This window comes from Phalacrocorax carbo, chromosome 10, assembly GCF_963921805.1.
Source record: "Phalacrocorax carbo chromosome 10, bPhaCar2.1, whole genome shotgun sequence".
Taxonomy (NCBI): domain Eukaryota; kingdom Metazoa; phylum Chordata; class Aves; order Suliformes; family Phalacrocoracidae; genus Phalacrocorax; species Phalacrocorax carbo.
In genome coordinates, this window is record NC_087522.1 from 22,948,948 (window position 1) to 22,966,445 (window position 17,498).

A 17,498-nucleotide genomic window follows, 5' to 3' on the forward strand; every position below is an offset into this window, starting at 1 on the left:
GTTCCTTTAACAGCCACAGCCAGGAGCTGCCTTCCCTTGCCGTGTGTCACGCAAAGGGTGGCCCTTACCTGGCTGCTCTGCCTCTGCTCAGGCTTACTGGGCTCCACTCAGGCGCGGTTGGGGCGGTGGCACTGGGCACAGCAGGAAACACCCGCGCCTGCTGGGGCTCTATGGCCAGCACTGACAGCGGCCTCCCATTCACTGCTCTTCTGCACTTCTCAGCTCCCAGCGAGGACCAATTTTAAGAGACAGGACTTTTTTTCCAGGGCTAACATTGGCCCTTCTTGCTCCAGGAGCTGGTCGCTCAAACGGCTCAGCTAGGAGAAGGAATTATGCAGCTGAATCCGGATGGGGAACGGTGGACTTCTCTTGCAAAGGTACTGCAAAGGAGGATTTAAAAAGAAAATGGTAAAGGGGACTTTCCTGCTGGGTGGAGCCTGGGTGAGAACAGAGAGGGTTCAGCATCTGCCAAACAGACTAATTAGCTACCATAACCCTTCCAGTTCCCTCCATGAAACACTGTCCCGCTTATCATTTTAATCACTTCACTTACGCAGTCTTGCTTCATGTTAAAGTCCTAGTGCTGTTTTCTCTCCTTGGCACACGGGAAATGAACTGTGTTTTAACAAGACTAATATCTTTAAAAGGATGGGTTTGAACAGGCTTTCTGCTACATATATCTTGATAAAATACAAGGGCAAACTTACTGCCAGTGTAATATCTGTAAAATTGTGCCCCTTACTCCCACAAAGAGTACAGCACAATTTTGAAGTGGATTGTCAAAACCTGATTTCCTGGATTAATCCTTCTTTTGGCCTCTACCAAAAGCTAAGAGTTTCCCAGGAGACTTCAGATGCTTTACATAAAATCTTTCCTCTAGGAAACAAGAGGACCAGATATGTTGGGAAAGATTTTTTGCCCTTGTTCTGCCTAGTTTGGGGCCATTTAGTAATAACTAGGAACTCTCCCTTGTTCTGTTTTGAGCTAAGTTGCTGAGCTACAAGTGCTTACAGTTTAAGGGTAGTCAACACTTTCTGTTGATTAGTTGAGTGGACAACCCAAAGATGAGAAAAAACACCCTAAAAATGCAACTCTCTACACTGCAGAGATCGCAGCAGGTTCAGAAGAACAAGCCAAACCTCTCAAATTTTTTAGGCAAAACTCACACTGATGACAGGATTGTGGCCATTTGTTATTTATACCTTTATTTATACCTCTGTGATGTCTAAGGCAAAGCTCCCTGGTTATGACAGGGCATGTCTACATCCCTGAGTATTTTGTTCAATCTGCATTCCCTCCCTGGTGCTTTGGGATTGCCCCAAAGGTGGCTCCGGGGGACCCGACCGCTGAAACTGAGTTGAGGCCTTCTGGGAAAGTGCCTTGCCCAAAGCCAGCCACTGACAGCACCAGCTACTGGCTCTGTAATTACGGAACACTTTCCACCTGTAGCTGCCTTATTTCTGTGCCTGAGGAGTTAGGTTTTAGACACAGCTACAGGTTTGATAGTCTTATCCACAGCTACTCTTAGCAGTGGTTTGACATCCTTGATTTGCACACCTGGTCACCTGCTGTACAGCTGAACAGCACGAATGCCATTGGTGCCTTCTCCTAGCATGGGGTGCTTTGGTTACCTCGAGGCTAATTTTACTTGTTTCTTCATTAGCTTACCTGCTAACTGCCCCCAATCTCAACGACATATATTCATTAGCCTCAGCTGCATGCATTAATACACTCAGGTTAAACATTATGCGAGACATCATATGGACATATATTCCATTGAGCCTATAAATACTGATGCACTTCACTTTTTACAGACAGTAAGTATGGCACGTTATTAACACAGTAGATACCATATAGCTTTGCTCAGATAGGCCAACTAGAGCAAAAGCCCTGCTTTCCTTTCCCACAGTACCCGTGTCACACATCCTTCTCAGTGGGACTAAAGAGGTCAGTGTCAGGTTAATGCCACTTCAGGACTGGCAACGGTCTTTTCACAGTCATTTTGCAGTATAGGTGGAGTGAGCTGGTGGTGTCACTGCCTGTCCGTGGCCCTGCAGCTGCTCTAAATGCCTTCTGCATTTTAGAACTTTTGGAGCAAAATTTTCCTGCTGACTTGTATTCCCACAAATTGTGCCATTTCCTCCTTTCCATTACTGTAGCAATAAAAGGTTAGGTGGAAATGGACATCAATGATATTTATTTGTTTATTTCATGGTAAAGGGAGAAGGGATATGGACTCACATTTGGGCTCAAACATGAGACCAGGACAGCCATATGAGAGGTTAAGAAGTCAAGCATGAGACCTTAATGTTGGAGACATGGGCTAATATGAAAGTCAGAAGCGAAAGGGAACAAACAAGAATTTCTTATCAGGTGTAAAACACTGTGTTTGCGCTTCTTATGCAAAAAAGTGCAAAGAAACTCCAGACACAGAGTTTTCCAGAGAAAAACTTGTCGTAAGAAAAGGTCAGAGGTGAGCTCAGCTCAAGAGGGGCAGTGATGTCCCTGTAAATGAAAACCATATGCATAGTGTGTAGCATGGTGGAAGCGCAAAGCAGTGATCTCTTTGTCTGGCATTAAAAGCAGCATGGGGATCAGAGGTGAGCATTTAACTCTGGGGAGTACTGTATGTTTAAAGGAGCAGGAATATGACATAATCATATCCCGTAGCCCAGGAGACTGAGCACATGCACATGTAATGACTGGATGGGAGGTGATTCCCACAATGATAATTTTATCATTTGCAAAAAGCCTAAGGCTTTCTACGTTGGAAATTTAACAAGTAAATCTTCTCCCAGGCTGAGTCTGAATCTTACCACTTTGTAAAGCTAGATTTTAGTTAGAAAGCAAATAAATTTTCTATAATAATACAAATTCACATATCATGCTATAAAAGTAGAGCCATCTTTCAGTCTAGTATTTGATTTAGATATTAGTGGGAAAATAAATGTATTGGACATTTCATAGTCACATAGAGAAATTCATTTAAGTTGTTCATGATTTGGATGTTTCTCTCTCTTGATCATTTCTATCTTCTAAATATAGTATCTACCTTTAGCATTCATTCCTGTCTTTCGTATGTTTTTTTTTTCCTTGCAGATACAACCATCTTTGTGTTACTTACTGACTATAAGAGTCATAAGAGCAAGAAATATCCACCAGGCAGATGTCTGTAAGTATCTGTAGTGCTCTGTATGGTCCCCTTAACCTTCATGGGGTACTAGCTAGTGCTGCTCCAAGAAAAAGTGCTTTCTAGATTTCTGCCATGGATGGAGGAAGTCCTCTCACTGGCATGCTGGTTCCAGCAATGAGCATAGTGTATTGCTCTTCTTTGCATCAGCCCTGTGCTGTGCAGAGGTTACTCTATAAGGTCACAGCTGTACCTATTGCACGTATTTCTCTGTATCCCCAAAGGCAGCAGGGAAACTCTGCAGTCTGCTGAACGCGAGAAATGTGGAAAGATCTCCTGAGTTTTCCTCTGGAGTATATTTGTGTAACAAAGGACACAAACTGGTTGGGATTATTGAGCAAATACTGAAAATGGAGTAGCCTTATCTCAAATTTAGCTTGTATGCAAAGCTTTCTCAAGGCTAAATAATGCCAATTACCATATGCCAATTCCCTGGGTACCAACTTGCACAGATAAAACCCTGTTAGGAGTTATTATGTTTTGTAGGTTCACTTCTGATGGACTGCAACTGAAATATAAGAGAAGATCATAGCGTTACTTATGCAGAAATCAAGAAGCTTTTGTTTTTTCCTATTTTGGGGGCTTTTTAATATTCTGTCTGTCTAACATAGAAGCTATCACTTTGTTTTCCTTAACCCTTGCAGATATAGGGTTCTGTGGTTGTCCTGAATTATTTTATCCTGAGCCAAACTGATTGCTTGATGACATAGAAGGAGGAGAAAACCCTTTTTAAACTCATTTGTTAGATCTCTAATCACATTTATTCAGAGAAGAACCATGTCCCTCTTTTCTCCATTCCTATTACATGAAGTGTAATATTTATGTTGGACAAATATGTCAGCATGTATGATAGTGTCTCTCTTTGATAGCAAAACTTCATGTAGTTCAATTAATTCTTTCTTCTAGAGCAAATTCTCATTTTAGATGTGTTTGTGGTTTTTAACATACAGTAAGCCAGACTGATTGCTACGTGAGCCTGTGGCTGCCAACTGCTTCAACAGACAAATTTCAGACTAAGACCATCAAGAATTGCAAAGATCCAGTCTGGAATGAAACCTTCTACTTCAGGATCCAAAGTCAGGTCAAGGTACTGAGCTGGGCCTTCCCTGTTAAACATGACCTAGGGAGCAACTGCCAGGTTTTATCATTTTGCAAGGGGGACATAAATAATTTTCTCAAGAGGCAAGGAAAGATGCAGAAAGATGTGAAAATGACACATATCCTTGCAGTGGTTCTCCATGCCATGGAAGTCAAGTATCCCTCTCAGCCACGGGTAAAATATCACCTTTGCGATGTCTATGGTTTCCTCTCATTCCTCCTTGTAGGCAGATGCCTACGTGGCATTGATTTCCCCTCCACCTCCTTCCCTTCCTGCTTTTTTTCTTTACCTCCTTCCGCTCCTCACAACAGCTGACTAAAACAGCTGTGCCCAGGATCTCCTGCTTTGACTGCAAGCTGGCACGTTTCTAAAGTCCTTCCCTTCCCTTCCCAGAATGTGCTGGAGCTGGCTCTCTATGACAAGGATGTGGTTACTCAAGACGACCACCTCTTCACGGTGTACTTTGATATAGCCAGACTTTCCCTGGGAGAGCAAGTCTTCATGCACTTCAAGTGCAATTCGGAGGTAAGGTCTGGAACAAGAAATGGAGTAGGTTGGCAAGAAGGTGTTTCTCAGCTTTTCTGCCTAAAATGTCATTTGCAAAAATCTTCCTTTTTTTCCCTTCTTGTATATGGATTGCCCCGCCACACAGAAGGGAATTGTTTTTCGCTCTGATGTGGGAAAGCCTCTTCACACCTGGATCTGTAGGCACACTGAAGGGTTTGGTGTTGGCCACAAAGGCTCACAAGTTTCAGGTGTTTTTGTAAAATTGTCATTTTGCTGGGCCTGCCCCCGTCATGGATTAAGGAGTGTGTCCATGCCGGTACATTATACTTTTTGTCATAACTTGTTACTTAACCTAGTAATTAGGAAGTAATAACCCTGTGATCAGAACAAAGTGTCGAACCAGACTAGTTGCTAATTATGGACTGTGGCATGGGTGTTTAAATAAGGTGTCTAAGCCATGCCACTCGCCTTGGCAACAAAGAGTATTCCTATTTTGAATGTTCAGGGAGGTTCTGAAAATTGCACATCCTGCCTCCCAGTGTATTCTGTCCACCTCTCTTTTTCCAGTTCCCTCCCGGTCTCTTGTGCACCTGTCATGCACCACTCGGTTGATTAATTACTACACACACTCAAACTCCAATCTGCAGTTCATTATCTTTAAATGCCTTACTTGACCATTTATTTCTCTGCAGAATACCAGAGGAGCAGTGTGTGGACTTCCACTAGCCCTTGGTAAAATAGGAATTTTCAGCTAGCTGTAACCCAGCTCACTGCTGTCTGGGTGGTTACAGGTGCCATACCCAAGCCTTCCGTTACTGTGTTTGCACAGCTACAGTAGTTAGAGCTCATACTTTTTAGTCCTTCATACACGTCTTTTGTCCTGTATTAATAACTTTTTGGTGGCTTTAATGCAACAGGTAATTTGAGCAACTAAGTAACCTACAGCATGATCTCACTTCTCTGTTCATCCTCCCTTCCGTCCCCATCTTTGCTTTCCTCTCTCATGTGCTTTCTTCTTTTCCTAGGGATTATACTCGTCTCCACCACCCCATAGACCAGGCCTTAATGTCACCTTTACCTCTGCCCCAATGCCCTCAACACATTGGCAGAAAAGGAGGTTGTTCTTTTTCTCAAATGCTTTGCATGTCACCGTTTCCCCTCCTTACACCAGGAGGCTTCGGCTGCCTCCCTCAGCAAATCCTCTTTCTCTTTGCTGGCAGACTCGGTATGAGACAGCATCTCCGCCTGGGTCTGTCCCTTGTGTCCCAGCAGAAGCAGGCAAGCCAACTACTTTCTTTGTTAAACACTGCTTTTTCAGCCACCCAGAAACTTCCGATCAATAAAGAATCTTGAGGCTCAAGACACGTAGATGTGAGGTGGTGGGTGCCTCTGTTTTAAATGTTCTGCCAGTCAGGAATAGTGCATGCGTACCTATATTGTGAAAGTGAGAACCTGCCTTATAAGAACTGCCAATAGACTAGTGCTAAAAACATTTTCCTTTCTTTATTTTCCAGAGACAAGAGGAACTAGAGGTGGGATTTGCATTGGATAATATGTGAGTAAACATGAAAGGCAACATAATCTGCAGCAAAAAACCCCCAGCAATTCAGAGGCATGAAATAATCTAGTCTAATAGTCCAGAGTACATCATTCCTTGATGATGCTGATGATGAGCACGGCTTCCTGAGGAATCTGTGCTATGAGCTGTATGGCAAATTGGGGTGTGCCTGGATGACCTCTCACGAACTTCAGGCAGACAGGGAGAACACCCTAAAACCTTTTCTTTGCCTAGTGTAATGAACACTATTTAAGACCAGAATACTGGGGCTGCTGTTTTCTTACGCTTTTGTCTTTAAGATCGTCAGGGGAGCTCCCCTCCCTATGGAGCAAAACATGGAATAACGCACTGGATTTCTGATCTAGAGCCTTTTCTGTCCCATCCTCTGGCAAACTGCAATTTAAAAAACAACTGGATTCCATTAAACCATCTGCAGCCTCATCTTGGGGCTCAGCATAAAATCACTATGTAGTCTGGTCCCGTGGCACATTTTTTTTCCTTGCTGAGCTCCAGGACTGGATGAGCCAGTAGGATGATGACTGTGCCTTGACAGAGCATACTGAGGAAACTTGTACTGCAAGTTTCCAGGGACTTTTCTTTCAAATCCATTACACAGCTAAAAATAAACAAGAGGAAAATCAAGATAAGGGTGTGTCTCATTAATGATGTTATAATTGTACTAAGTTATTAAAAATGTATTTTTCTTTCTGTTTCCTAGTTCAGGCCCTCCTGAAACCATCATTACTAATGGAGTACTAGTGGTGAGTGTTATGTTTTGTCATCTTTCCTGCCCTGTTGCCACTCTTGTTTCACTTGACTCGCAGTCATCAGGGCGACATACCCTTTGACTGAGCAAAGTCAGCACTGAAACACTATGATTTCCCACTTCATCATCTGCCTCAACACATCCTTGTGGATGGCACCTGTGGAGAGGCTGCAGCTGGAGCAGCAGGGAGATCCCTCGTGCTAGCATCCCTCTGGTATTGCAAAGGAAACACATGGAAGTGGTTTAAGTCCAAGACATTGGTGCAGCAGTGAAGTCTCCCTTGGACATCACTCCTCCCAAATTCCCGCATTGCCAAAGCGATGGGGTTTGTCCCATTCCCAGAACACATAATTTCCTGCATTCATAATTGCACTTTTTACACAAGAACTTTCTGACCATATCATTTGGTTATTATCTTTGTTTCCTCATTAATTTTGTTTAAATCCGTCCTCTGCATCTCTGTCAGGATCCCAGGAGCGCTGTTTTTCACTTTGCCCTTACCTTGTCCCTTCTGCAAGCCCTGTTCATCCGTGCTGCACCCCCAGCCTTGCCCTGGCTGCATCCAATTTCTCAGACTCCTCCTTTTCCAGTCAGCATCGGAAATCGAGGTTGTAGTTGAGAGAAAATGTGTTCCTCAGGACAAAGTGCACTGCCTGTATAGCATTCATATCATCATCAGTAAGACCTTAGACTAGGAAACACAATCGCAGACTGGAGAATTCCCTGCCAGGAGTTATTTTATTGTTCATGTCTCTTACAGTCCCGCAAAATCTGCTGCTTGGAAGTCCAGGTGGTTGAGAAGAAGAAGAAGAAGAAGAAGAAATCTTTATCAAGTGAGGTTATTTCTCCATCAGTGGTTTTTAAATCATAATGTACTAATACTATGAAGGCAATTGGATTAATGTAAGAATAAAAAAAAAGATCAACAAATCCAAAACATGAGAACAGCTTTGCGATAGACGCTATAAGAACCTTTGTTTCCAATTTTGATGAGAAAACTACTCTGTGTCTGCTTGTTTCACTTCCTTAGAGAAAGAGTTCTCCTTTAAAGTGCAAGGCTCTTATGAGGGCACCCAAGACATCATGCTGGGATCTAATCTGGTCTTCAGCTCCTCCTCTCCTGCCAGATTCCATTATGCCAGATATAAGCAGCCAACGCTGGATGTTACGCTACCAGGGAAGAAACTACCTTCCTCCTTTGTACGTCATAATTGGACTTTATAAAACAAAATAATGGCATGTAAAGTAACAAGTGCCATAAATAGTAACATTAATTTGCATTGTGGAAAGAGAGTAACATTCTTTGCAGTATAAACTTGGGTGTATTTTTTATTTTTCCAGCGTTCCCGTATGTATGATACAGGCTCTCCAAATGTGGAACTTCATTCCCTTCCAAGTGGAAAAAATGTGATCTTAGCAGAGGTGAGTGCCTGCTCTTCTGTGGAAGAGGTTGAGAAACCTGAGCGTGGAAGTCTGTATCCCCCTGATGATTGCCAGGGTACTTTCATGATGATGAACGCCAACAGGCAAGGATGCCACAATTTAACAGTGGTAGGTCTTTAGGTCATAAGGCCAGGTTGTGCCTTGTTCCATTTGAATGGGTGTGGGAATACAGGGAATCTTGTTTCTCCATCCCGATCTCCATGCTAAATTTTGAGGCTCTGCTTTTCCCCTTCTCACGCACCAGTGGGGCACCTGAACTAACTGAGGTAGCACCAGTCTCTTGCTGGTGTTGACCATGCTTTGCAAAGCACTTTGAGATTTATGGTTAAAAAAAATCCATATAGAATGAAAGGATCATGGCTGTTGTGGGGTACAGGCCACAGAAAGGGAGGAGCAAATGATGCTGTGTAGCAGAGTAGTGTGGCGGCAGGGTGGGTAAGGTATACAATATCATTACTTTCCTCTGTAGATAGCAGCTGTCCTCAGACATGACATTCACTAGAAAACACTGGGAATTCCTGAACAACTTCCCTGACAAGAAACCACTGCAGTCAGTTCACATATGCTGCTGGATTATTCAGAGCTCCCGATAGGTACCCACATTGCCAGGATGGCCCAAGCTAGAATTCCTCCTGGGGCTGCAGGGGGGGGAGTGCTAAAGCAGGCTGTCAAGCTTATACTGTTTGCATTCTTGATTTCCAGGAAAAAGGATTTGATTTATATGCGAAGGCAGAAGACTGGTAAGAGACTTGGCCATTGCTGGAGGTTAACTTGTCCTTAGCTGTGCTCATCTCATCCTGGGCTCTTTGCTGGGGAGGAGGCACTCACAGTAGGACAGTAGGTTGTGTGACCAAGTGATGTGGAATTCACATGAGCTGAAAGCAAACTATATGTGTAAAATTGACAATACTTGTAGATAATCCATACTGAGACACGAATAATGAAAAAGATGCGTAAAATAGAAGAAATAATATTACAAGCCAATTACAGCGGTTGGTGTTATGCTCAGCACAGCCTTTAACACTGTGTAAGAGTTCAGCTGATCACCTGATACTGTTGATCATGAAGTAGGTAAATTTTGCTGCCTACTTCACGACAAATGTCAGAAGTTTTACCTACAGCAGTCAGTGCAGGCTAAAGTATGAGAAAATCCAGACAGCAGATATCTCAGAAATTATCTGCAGGAATGTCTTTCCTTAGGTTTTCTTCTGATAACTGCTTAGAAATTCAGCAGTCCTTTTCATGCAGCATTTTATACCTGCTGGGGAGTGTAGAAAAGGCTCCTCCTGTAAATGTGGTACTTTGCCAATCTGGTTTATTTCCTTGTATTGGAAACTCTGAACTTGTCTACCAGTAATAAAATGGAATATTCTTTTTTCCTGATCTCTGCTCCAGCCCAGACCACCTTGATGTGCGTTTAGGGTTTGACCTCTGCATGCAGGAGCAAGACTTTCTATGCAAAAGGCAGAAGTATGTTGCTCCTGCTCTGAAGAAGGTCCTGCAGCTGGAACAGGATCTGCTGGACCAAGAGGTCTGTATGGTAAACATTGAAAACATTTAATGTATGATCAGAGGGGGCATAACATCATAATATGACCTCTTTTTCTTCCCAGTTGAATTTTTTCTGGTCATTCCTCATCTTTAAACTTATGTACACTTCCAATACTGCCCCAGAGCTCTAATCTCACCCTGCCATTTGTGTCCTTTGCAGTTGCCATCCTGAGTTTAACTCTTCTCCTGCTACACCTTCATTGCAAGCCAGGCTAGATATTCCTTATATAGAAATCACTTCTTCCACAGTCCTTACCCTATGACTGTTATCCTTGTTGATAATCCTTCCTCCTCTCTTCGACCTCTGAGATTTGTTTTTAACTCCTGCCTTTACAACTGATTTTTCCTCTCTTAGTGTCTCTTTTCGTTTGAATTAATGCATTTTCATTTGTTTTTTTACCAAACATCTGTGTTGAACACCTTGGAGACAAGTATCAGTTACCTAAGCAAAAATTGTCATTACTTTTATTCTTGTTTTCCTTTACAAAATAAATGGTAACTTACGTTTCAGTAGAAATCATTTGGAAAGGAGTCTATGTCTGGGCACGCACGGTGGTGTCAGGCTTTGTGTAGTAGGAGGTCTTTGCTAAGGGCCGCAGTCAGCTGCAGTCCGACGCCAGCCCTCTCTGTTTGTGTGCTGCACAGACCCCAGTGGTGGCCATCATGACCACAGGAGGAGGGATGAGATCTCTGACCGCGCTGTATGGCAGTCTGCGGGGGCTCAAGAAGCTCAATGTCTTGGACTGTGCCACGTACCTGACTGGCCTGTCTGGTACTACGTGGTAAGTAGGACTGGGCAGCTCTTAGCTGGAGTCTTCCTGATGGCACCGATGTGCTGAAGTAGGCTGGGTCTGACATGCAGTAGTCTACCTATAATACCTTCTCACCAGTCCTCTTTTTCTGTTTTTGCTTTTCTTCCAAAATTGACACATTAAAGTCTTTTAATGGGGGAAAGTCACATAATTTGCAACAGAATGAAAACAAGCGTTTTTCTAAGATCAGCTTATGGAAATGGCTCAAGCCATTTTGACAGGGATAATGACTGAGACTTCAAAGCGAACATGAGAGTTTCTTGGGGAAGAAACTGAAGACAAGAAACTTTACTTAATTTCAAATCAACAGTTTAGAAACACAAAATGTAGCCATTGCCTACTTCAAATCTTGGTGTGGTTTTTTTTTCCCCTCTTCAATATCTATTTCCTCTTCCTAGGACCATGTCAAACTTGTACAGAGATGCTGAATGGTCACAAAAGGATCTCGACAAGCAAATCAGCGAGGCTCGAAAACATATGACAAAATGCAAAATAAATTCCCTTTCCTTGGAGTATTTGAAGTATTACAAAAAGCAGCTGGGTCAACGGAAAAGAGAGGGCCACAAAACATCTTTTATAGATCTCTGGGGGCTTGTCCTGGAATCCTTGTTGCATGATGGGGTACAGTATGTTATAAAGCAGCATTTACAGTGGCTTATAGTTTTCTGAAAATTACTTTCTGAAGAAAGTATTTTCATGTTTCTTCTGAGAGAAGTAGTTTGTTATGAGACTGGGTGTATGCAAATGCATGGCCTTTTTGCAAAACATTTGGTGGCAGTGTTTTAGATATCCAGCCATGGTGGAAACTGGCATTCTTGCTTGTGAGATTTTAAATGTTTTTCTGAGAAAACTCCAAGAGTAACATTTTGAAAAAATATTATTTTTTAAGGGTTGGGGTTTTTTTTTGCATATTCTGCAAGTATTTTATTTAGAAATACCAAAATTGCAGACATTATCTTAATGCTCATGGACCTGCAGACTTTCGAAATACGTGAGAGGTCTTACATAATCTTGCAGCATAATGCATTAAACTGTTCTATACCAAAAGTATCGCTTTCTACTCTTCAGCATTTCCTTCCATTTTCATCTTAATGGGTCATCAAATAATCTGGCATCAGATTGGATGCCTGCAGATATTTCAGTAACAGAACACTTACAGGAACTTTGAAAAATACGGAACATTTCAGAATTTAAGTCCAGACGCGTTATACATTAAAGACAGAAATTTTTCTGCCCTACAAGCTTAGATGCAGAGAAAACATTCCTGTGATAATTTTTGTCTCAGTGTAACCATATTTCTGGAATCACAGAAAGACAACTATAGGCTCTCTGATCAGCAACGGGCCATTGATCGTGGTCAGAACCCATTGCCTATCTATACTGCAGTCAATGTCAAGAACAACTATAGCACTCTGGATTTCAAAGGTAATTATGAGACTTCTGAAGGTCATTTGTCATCATATTTAAGCTGGTAAATCCTGGGGCAGTCTTTTTAGAGAGTCTAAAAAAAGCCCTCTCATTTAAAGACCAGAACCTCAGCCGATGTGTGTTCATATAATGTCCTTGTGGTCAGGTAAAAGTTTGACTGTCTGTGCAACAGATTCAAAATTCTTCCAAAGACTTCTCATGTTCACAAGTTTTCATTTGTACCATGCTTACGGCTTGTTGCTATTGATCTGAAATATTAGGCTTAACTGCAGAAATTATTTTCATTTTTAACTTCTTTCATGCCCATGAGAGCAACACCGTTTTTACCTACAGCTAAGGGGCTGTAGTAAAATGCTGTTCTCTTCTTTGTGTTCCTTTTCACAGAATGGGTGGAGTTCACCCCTTATGAGGTGGGATTGCAAAAATATGGAGCTTTTGTTCGCGCTGAGGATTTTGGCAGCGAGTTCTTCATGGGTCGGCTGATGAAGAAGATCCCTGAATCCCGGATCTGCTTCTTAGAAGGCAAGCTCTTAAAAACCTCTAAATGAGATGTATAAACTAAGCACTAAGCCCTAATAAAGCACTGGTGCATGACTGACAGGGCAGTTTCTCTGGAAAGGAGATCACTGATTTAACACTTACTATAATGGATTCAGTTTACTCTGAAAAAGAAAATTCAGAGTGACAGACAAATAGTTATTTTCATTTCTAAAGCTAGTTTTGACTTAAAATATAGTATCGCTTCCAGTCCAACAATAAAATTCAGGTCCATGGGAATCCACAGAAGGGTGAACTCCGGAGCTTCTTCCCCGTCTCACAGGTAGTCAGTGATTTGTGTGCTTCCCATAGACAGGTTACATGAGTCTTCATACGGATTCTCCCCTGCGTCAGGGTGTGTTTGAGCATACCAGGTCCCCTCTGCTCCAGAGCGTCTGGTTTGGCCACACATCCCTGGCTCCTGTTGCCACATTGCCTGGGCAAACCTGGGGGGAAAACAAGGTAGTCATATCCAGAAGCATTTTTGCTGTTGACTGAAGTGGAGCATGCATAAGTGTTTTCCAGACAAAGAGACAAGCTACCAGCTTGCGACTGGTTCGAGGTACAAACCGCTTTTCAACTGGCCACGTCCCTTCGAGTGAGGGAGACACTGTACCATTTTAGCCTAAGCCTATGCTGGATGTGCATACGTTTGCACTTCCTGAACCAAAAAAACGGGGACAACTTGTGCCCTAAAGGATAACCAAAGAAATTGTTTCTCAAGCTCAAAAATGCATGGTCAGAACTGATCCCTGTTAGGGGGATGTTTTAACAGGCTTATTGCCAAAAAGGGAAGCCTACAAATGCAGAGGCTGTAAGATCACTTTGCAGTTAGAACATTATCAATCTAATGCCCCATCAAATCTCTCAGATTGCAAACCCTCTTCCTTTCATTTTATGTGTCTTGTGATACTTGGGGTTTTTTTCTGAAAACCCAAGCTCCTTAAATCATATTAATTCACAAAAATCTCACCATTAGTTAAAATATATATGTCCAGCCCTAAGTACCATAAGACAAGAACTAGATACCAAAATAAGGTTTAAAAACCAGCAGCCAAATAAAAATGACATATTATCCATTTAAACCAAACTAAGGAAAAGTATAAACCTCGCGAATTTCATCTAAGGTTAACAGTTTTTGCGATTCATCATGTGTGAATGTTTGAGTTAGAAAGCTCTTTCCTTTTACAGGCATGTGGAGTAGTTTATTTTCATTGAATGTGTTGTATATCTGGAATTCGTCCCATTCATCAGAAGATTTCTGGCACAGGTGGACCAGGGACAAAATTGACAATATAGGTAACTTATCATACTTCTTCCTTACTGTGCATTTATTGTTAGATAGCGTTAGTGTTAAATAAACCATCACACCCATCCGCTATGTGAAATGTACACACTATATTTGGCATTTTTTGGAGTGTTTCTTCAAAGGCCACATTGCCTTTCTGTAAGGAATTGGATCCAAAGTCTCACACTGCAAAGCATAATTGGATAATTTAAAAATCTCCAGTCCTGTGATCTATGTGCTCACTGAGGGCTCAACACTGGTGTTGGCAGATGAGGAAAATGTTCAGGAATAATAAGATTGATCTGTAAATTATTAATAAAGCAAAAAGATTTTGATTACATTAAGTAGGATCTACTTAATGTAGCTCCTACAAATAAGTTAATACAAATAAGTACAATAGTTATCCTTCTCCAAAGCCTGCATTCAGTCTGTTCCACAGACTGAGTGTGCATACGTCTGCTGTAGGTTTTTGTTGCTGCCAGATACTGGGTCTTGTTTTTTATCCAAGTCTGGACTGTGCAAGGAAATGGTATTTGGCTGGTTAGAGTAACATTTTACCTTCTCTTTCGTTTGGTCACTTGTGCTTATTGAGTCTTTTAATCCTAGGCCTTTTAAATTAAGAAAACAGTGACCTTTATTACTTACCTTGGCATCCTGGGGGGATGACCTTGCTGTAGCCAGGTAGAATTTAACAGCCTTTCCCTGCGCAGAGGAGGAACCCCTCCTGCCGCTGAAGCTGCATGAGCTGAGGACTCGCCTGTTCACCCCTCCCAGCCCCTTCGGCAGTGCTCTTCGCAGCACCCTCACCGACCGCCTCTGTGTTGCCCAGGAGCACAACTTCCTAAAGGGTTTCCAGGTGCATAATGACTACCTGGAGAACAAGCACTTCTGCAGGTGGAAAGGTAAGAGAAGACCTGTGTGCCTTGGGAGAGAATAAACAAGGAGAACAAAACAAAAAGCCAGATTTTACATTAAAGCCATTCTCCAAGGTTAGAGGCCGTGTTTGGGCAGAATCGCTATTAGATCAATCAGTTGTGGCACAGCGGGATGTAGCGTGGCGTGGTGCTGAGCTCCATGACAATGGTTTGCTGGTGGCACACACCGGGTGGCACCAGGTCCTGATGGTGGTTCTCCCTTTCTCTGTTTGAAGACACACTCAGTAGGGAGGCACACGAACCCCCCTTCATGAATGTTGCCACTGCAGGCCCAAAACTGGATGTGGCTGGAATTGGGGGGGCGGAAGAGAAGGGATACGGCAAATCTCCCTGCCTTGAAGAGAGTAACCAGTTAGGACTTTGTCCTCATGGTGTAAGAGTGGAAAACAGGCCAACAAGTTTTGCATTATTGCACTTACAGCAAGAAAAATCTTTCCTTTTAGATACTGTGTTAGACACATTTCCCAACCAGCTGACACAATCAGAGGAATTCCTGTCTCTGGTAGATACAGGATTTTTTATCAATACAAGCATCATGCCACTTTTAAAACCAGAGAGAAAGGTGGATGTCATCCTGCATTTAAATTACAGCGCAGGATCCCAGATACAGGTGAGAGGAACTGAAGCAGTCTCTATTTTTCCTTTAACAGCTACATACCTGGACATTTTTAACGCTTAGGTGCTTTCTATATTGCTCCTACTAAAAGTCTGAACCACTAGCATTTTTAGCTTAATGCTGCAGTGTCATACTTCGCTTTTAGGCTGCACATATTCTCATTTGTTTTTCTTGTATGATACAACTGTTTTATGCTAAGAACTCAGGGGAAACAAAAACCTTCTCTCCAATGACACAGTGCTTTCCAATAGGGGTTCAGAGCTTTCACACAGTTACCTTGGAAAATGCCCTCTTTCTTACTGGACTCTAAGAAATCCTGAGCCCTGAAATCCTCTTTCAGTCTTAGTACTGTTCTTTTCATTGATCCAGGCTCTGGACCAGACCTGCAAGTACTGCTTGGAGCAAGGAATCCTTTTTCCCAAGGTGGACTTGAGTGAAGAAGACAGGAAAAACCCAAAGGAGTGTTACCTCTTTGATGGTGCTGAGACTCCAGGAGCACCAGTACTGCTATTTTTCCCACTAATTAATGATACCTTCCAAAAATACAAAGCACCAGGTAAGCAATCAAATATGTGAAATAAAAGGTTATCATCATGGACAGCCTATTAAAGGGAGTATATTTCATACACCAGTCCTTGAACTTCACTGGTAGCTCATTTCAATACATCAACCTCTCCGTTGCTTAACGTTACTTTTTTCACCATGTCAGATTTGATGCCATGGCTGTGCTGTTTCAATCCCTAAGCTAGTTGGTTCACAGGTAACTTTGATGTATCTACGTGAACCACAGGTACAGCTCAGAACTGCAGTGTAGACCCATGAAGAGGAATAATGACCATTTTTCTCCCCTCATCATGTGAAGCAGCTGATACCCACCTGAGCCAGGGACTGAGCTGTCAGTTTGAAAAAGGAATTTTTTGTTTTTTTTTAAAAAAATTGTTAAGCCCACAAGAGTGATTTAGATTATGAACTCTCTCTGTGGAGAGACATCTCCTTTCCCTGCTCCTTTAAGAGTTTGCTGGCTTATGACCAGGGTAACTCCCATCTCTCAGCAGTGATTTGTCGCCCCTTCCTCCTAGGCCAGAAGCGCTCAGAGTCAGAGATGGAAGATGGCAAAGTTGATCTCTATGGCTGCTGTTCCCCTTATTCAACATATTCACTTCAGTACAGTGAGAAGGCGTATGACCGTCTGGTTCAGCTGGGTGAATACAACATCCTGAATAATGAAGGCCTCATTTTGCAGGCCTTGCACACAGCAGTTGCACAGAAAAGGCAGAAAAAGAAATAATGTCAGACAGGGCAGGATGCTTTTGTGTTCCTTAACCTGCCTAAAGACTGAAGCTCCCTTGACGATCGGCCAGCAGGCTTCAAAGGATTCCTGCTCAACCCCACTAAATGGCAAACTCAGATGAACAAAGTGACTAAAGAGAAACTTTTTTCTCCAAAGAATTTCACTGCAGCAATTAATTGCAATTCAGCTACAACGCTGGAGTACCAGCCATTGTATGGTACAGAGGACGGGCAGCCATGAAGAAAGAAGGTGCTAAGACGATGATAAGCATGGTGCTAGTTGCCTTGAGAAAGAGTTTGAAATATTTAACTCTAACGTGTTCAGGGCAGACCACATTAAAAGCATATTTTTATTAACTCGGCTTGTGTTTTATGCTCACAAGGTGGCGGTGAGGCAAGCAGCAGCCTGTGGGCCACATTTGTGACTGGGACCATGGCATACTGTAGGCAAGCGTTTAGAGAAAGAAAGGTACATGTC

At 42.6% G+C, this 17,498-nt stretch overlaps 1 protein-coding gene across 1 annotated transcript; it reads left to right on the plus strand.

Moving 5' to 3' along the window:
* The first annotated feature begins 332 nt into the window (after nt 1–332).
* On the plus strand, nt 333–17,018 carry LOC104046959 (cytosolic phospholipase A2 epsilon). Its single transcript, XM_064462466.1, has 20 exons — nt 333–377; nt 3,100–3,172; nt 4,141–4,277; nt 4,683–4,814; nt 6,311–6,351; nt 7,073–7,115; nt 7,881–7,953; nt 8,151–8,320; nt 8,462–8,542; nt 9,266–9,303; nt 9,959–10,094; nt 10,760–10,896; nt 11,325–11,547; nt 12,237–12,351; nt 12,739–12,876; nt 14,083–14,190; nt 14,890–15,081; nt 15,558–15,724; nt 16,100–16,286; nt 16,810–17,018. Exons 1-20 carry the CDS (start codon nt 333–335, stop codon nt 17,016–17,018), a joined length of 2,445 nt encoding a protein of 814 aa, XP_064318536.1.
* Nucleotides 17,019–17,498: the final 480 nt, after the last annotated feature.

Excerpts from the sequence above, each read along its gene's own strand:
- LOC104046959 (XM_064462466.1), top strand. The coding sequence starts at position 333 with ATGCAGCTGAATCCGGATGGGGAACGGTGGACTTCTCTTGCAAAG. Across the intron at positions 378-3,099 it reads GGTGGACTTCTCTTGCAAAG|ATACAACCATCTTTGTGTTA; the intron begins GTACTGCAAAGG and ends TTTTCCTTGCAG. Across the intron at positions 15,725-16,099 it reads GCGCAGGATCCCAGATACAG|GCTCTGGACCAGACCTGCAA; the intron begins GTGAGAGGAACT and ends TCATTGATCCAG.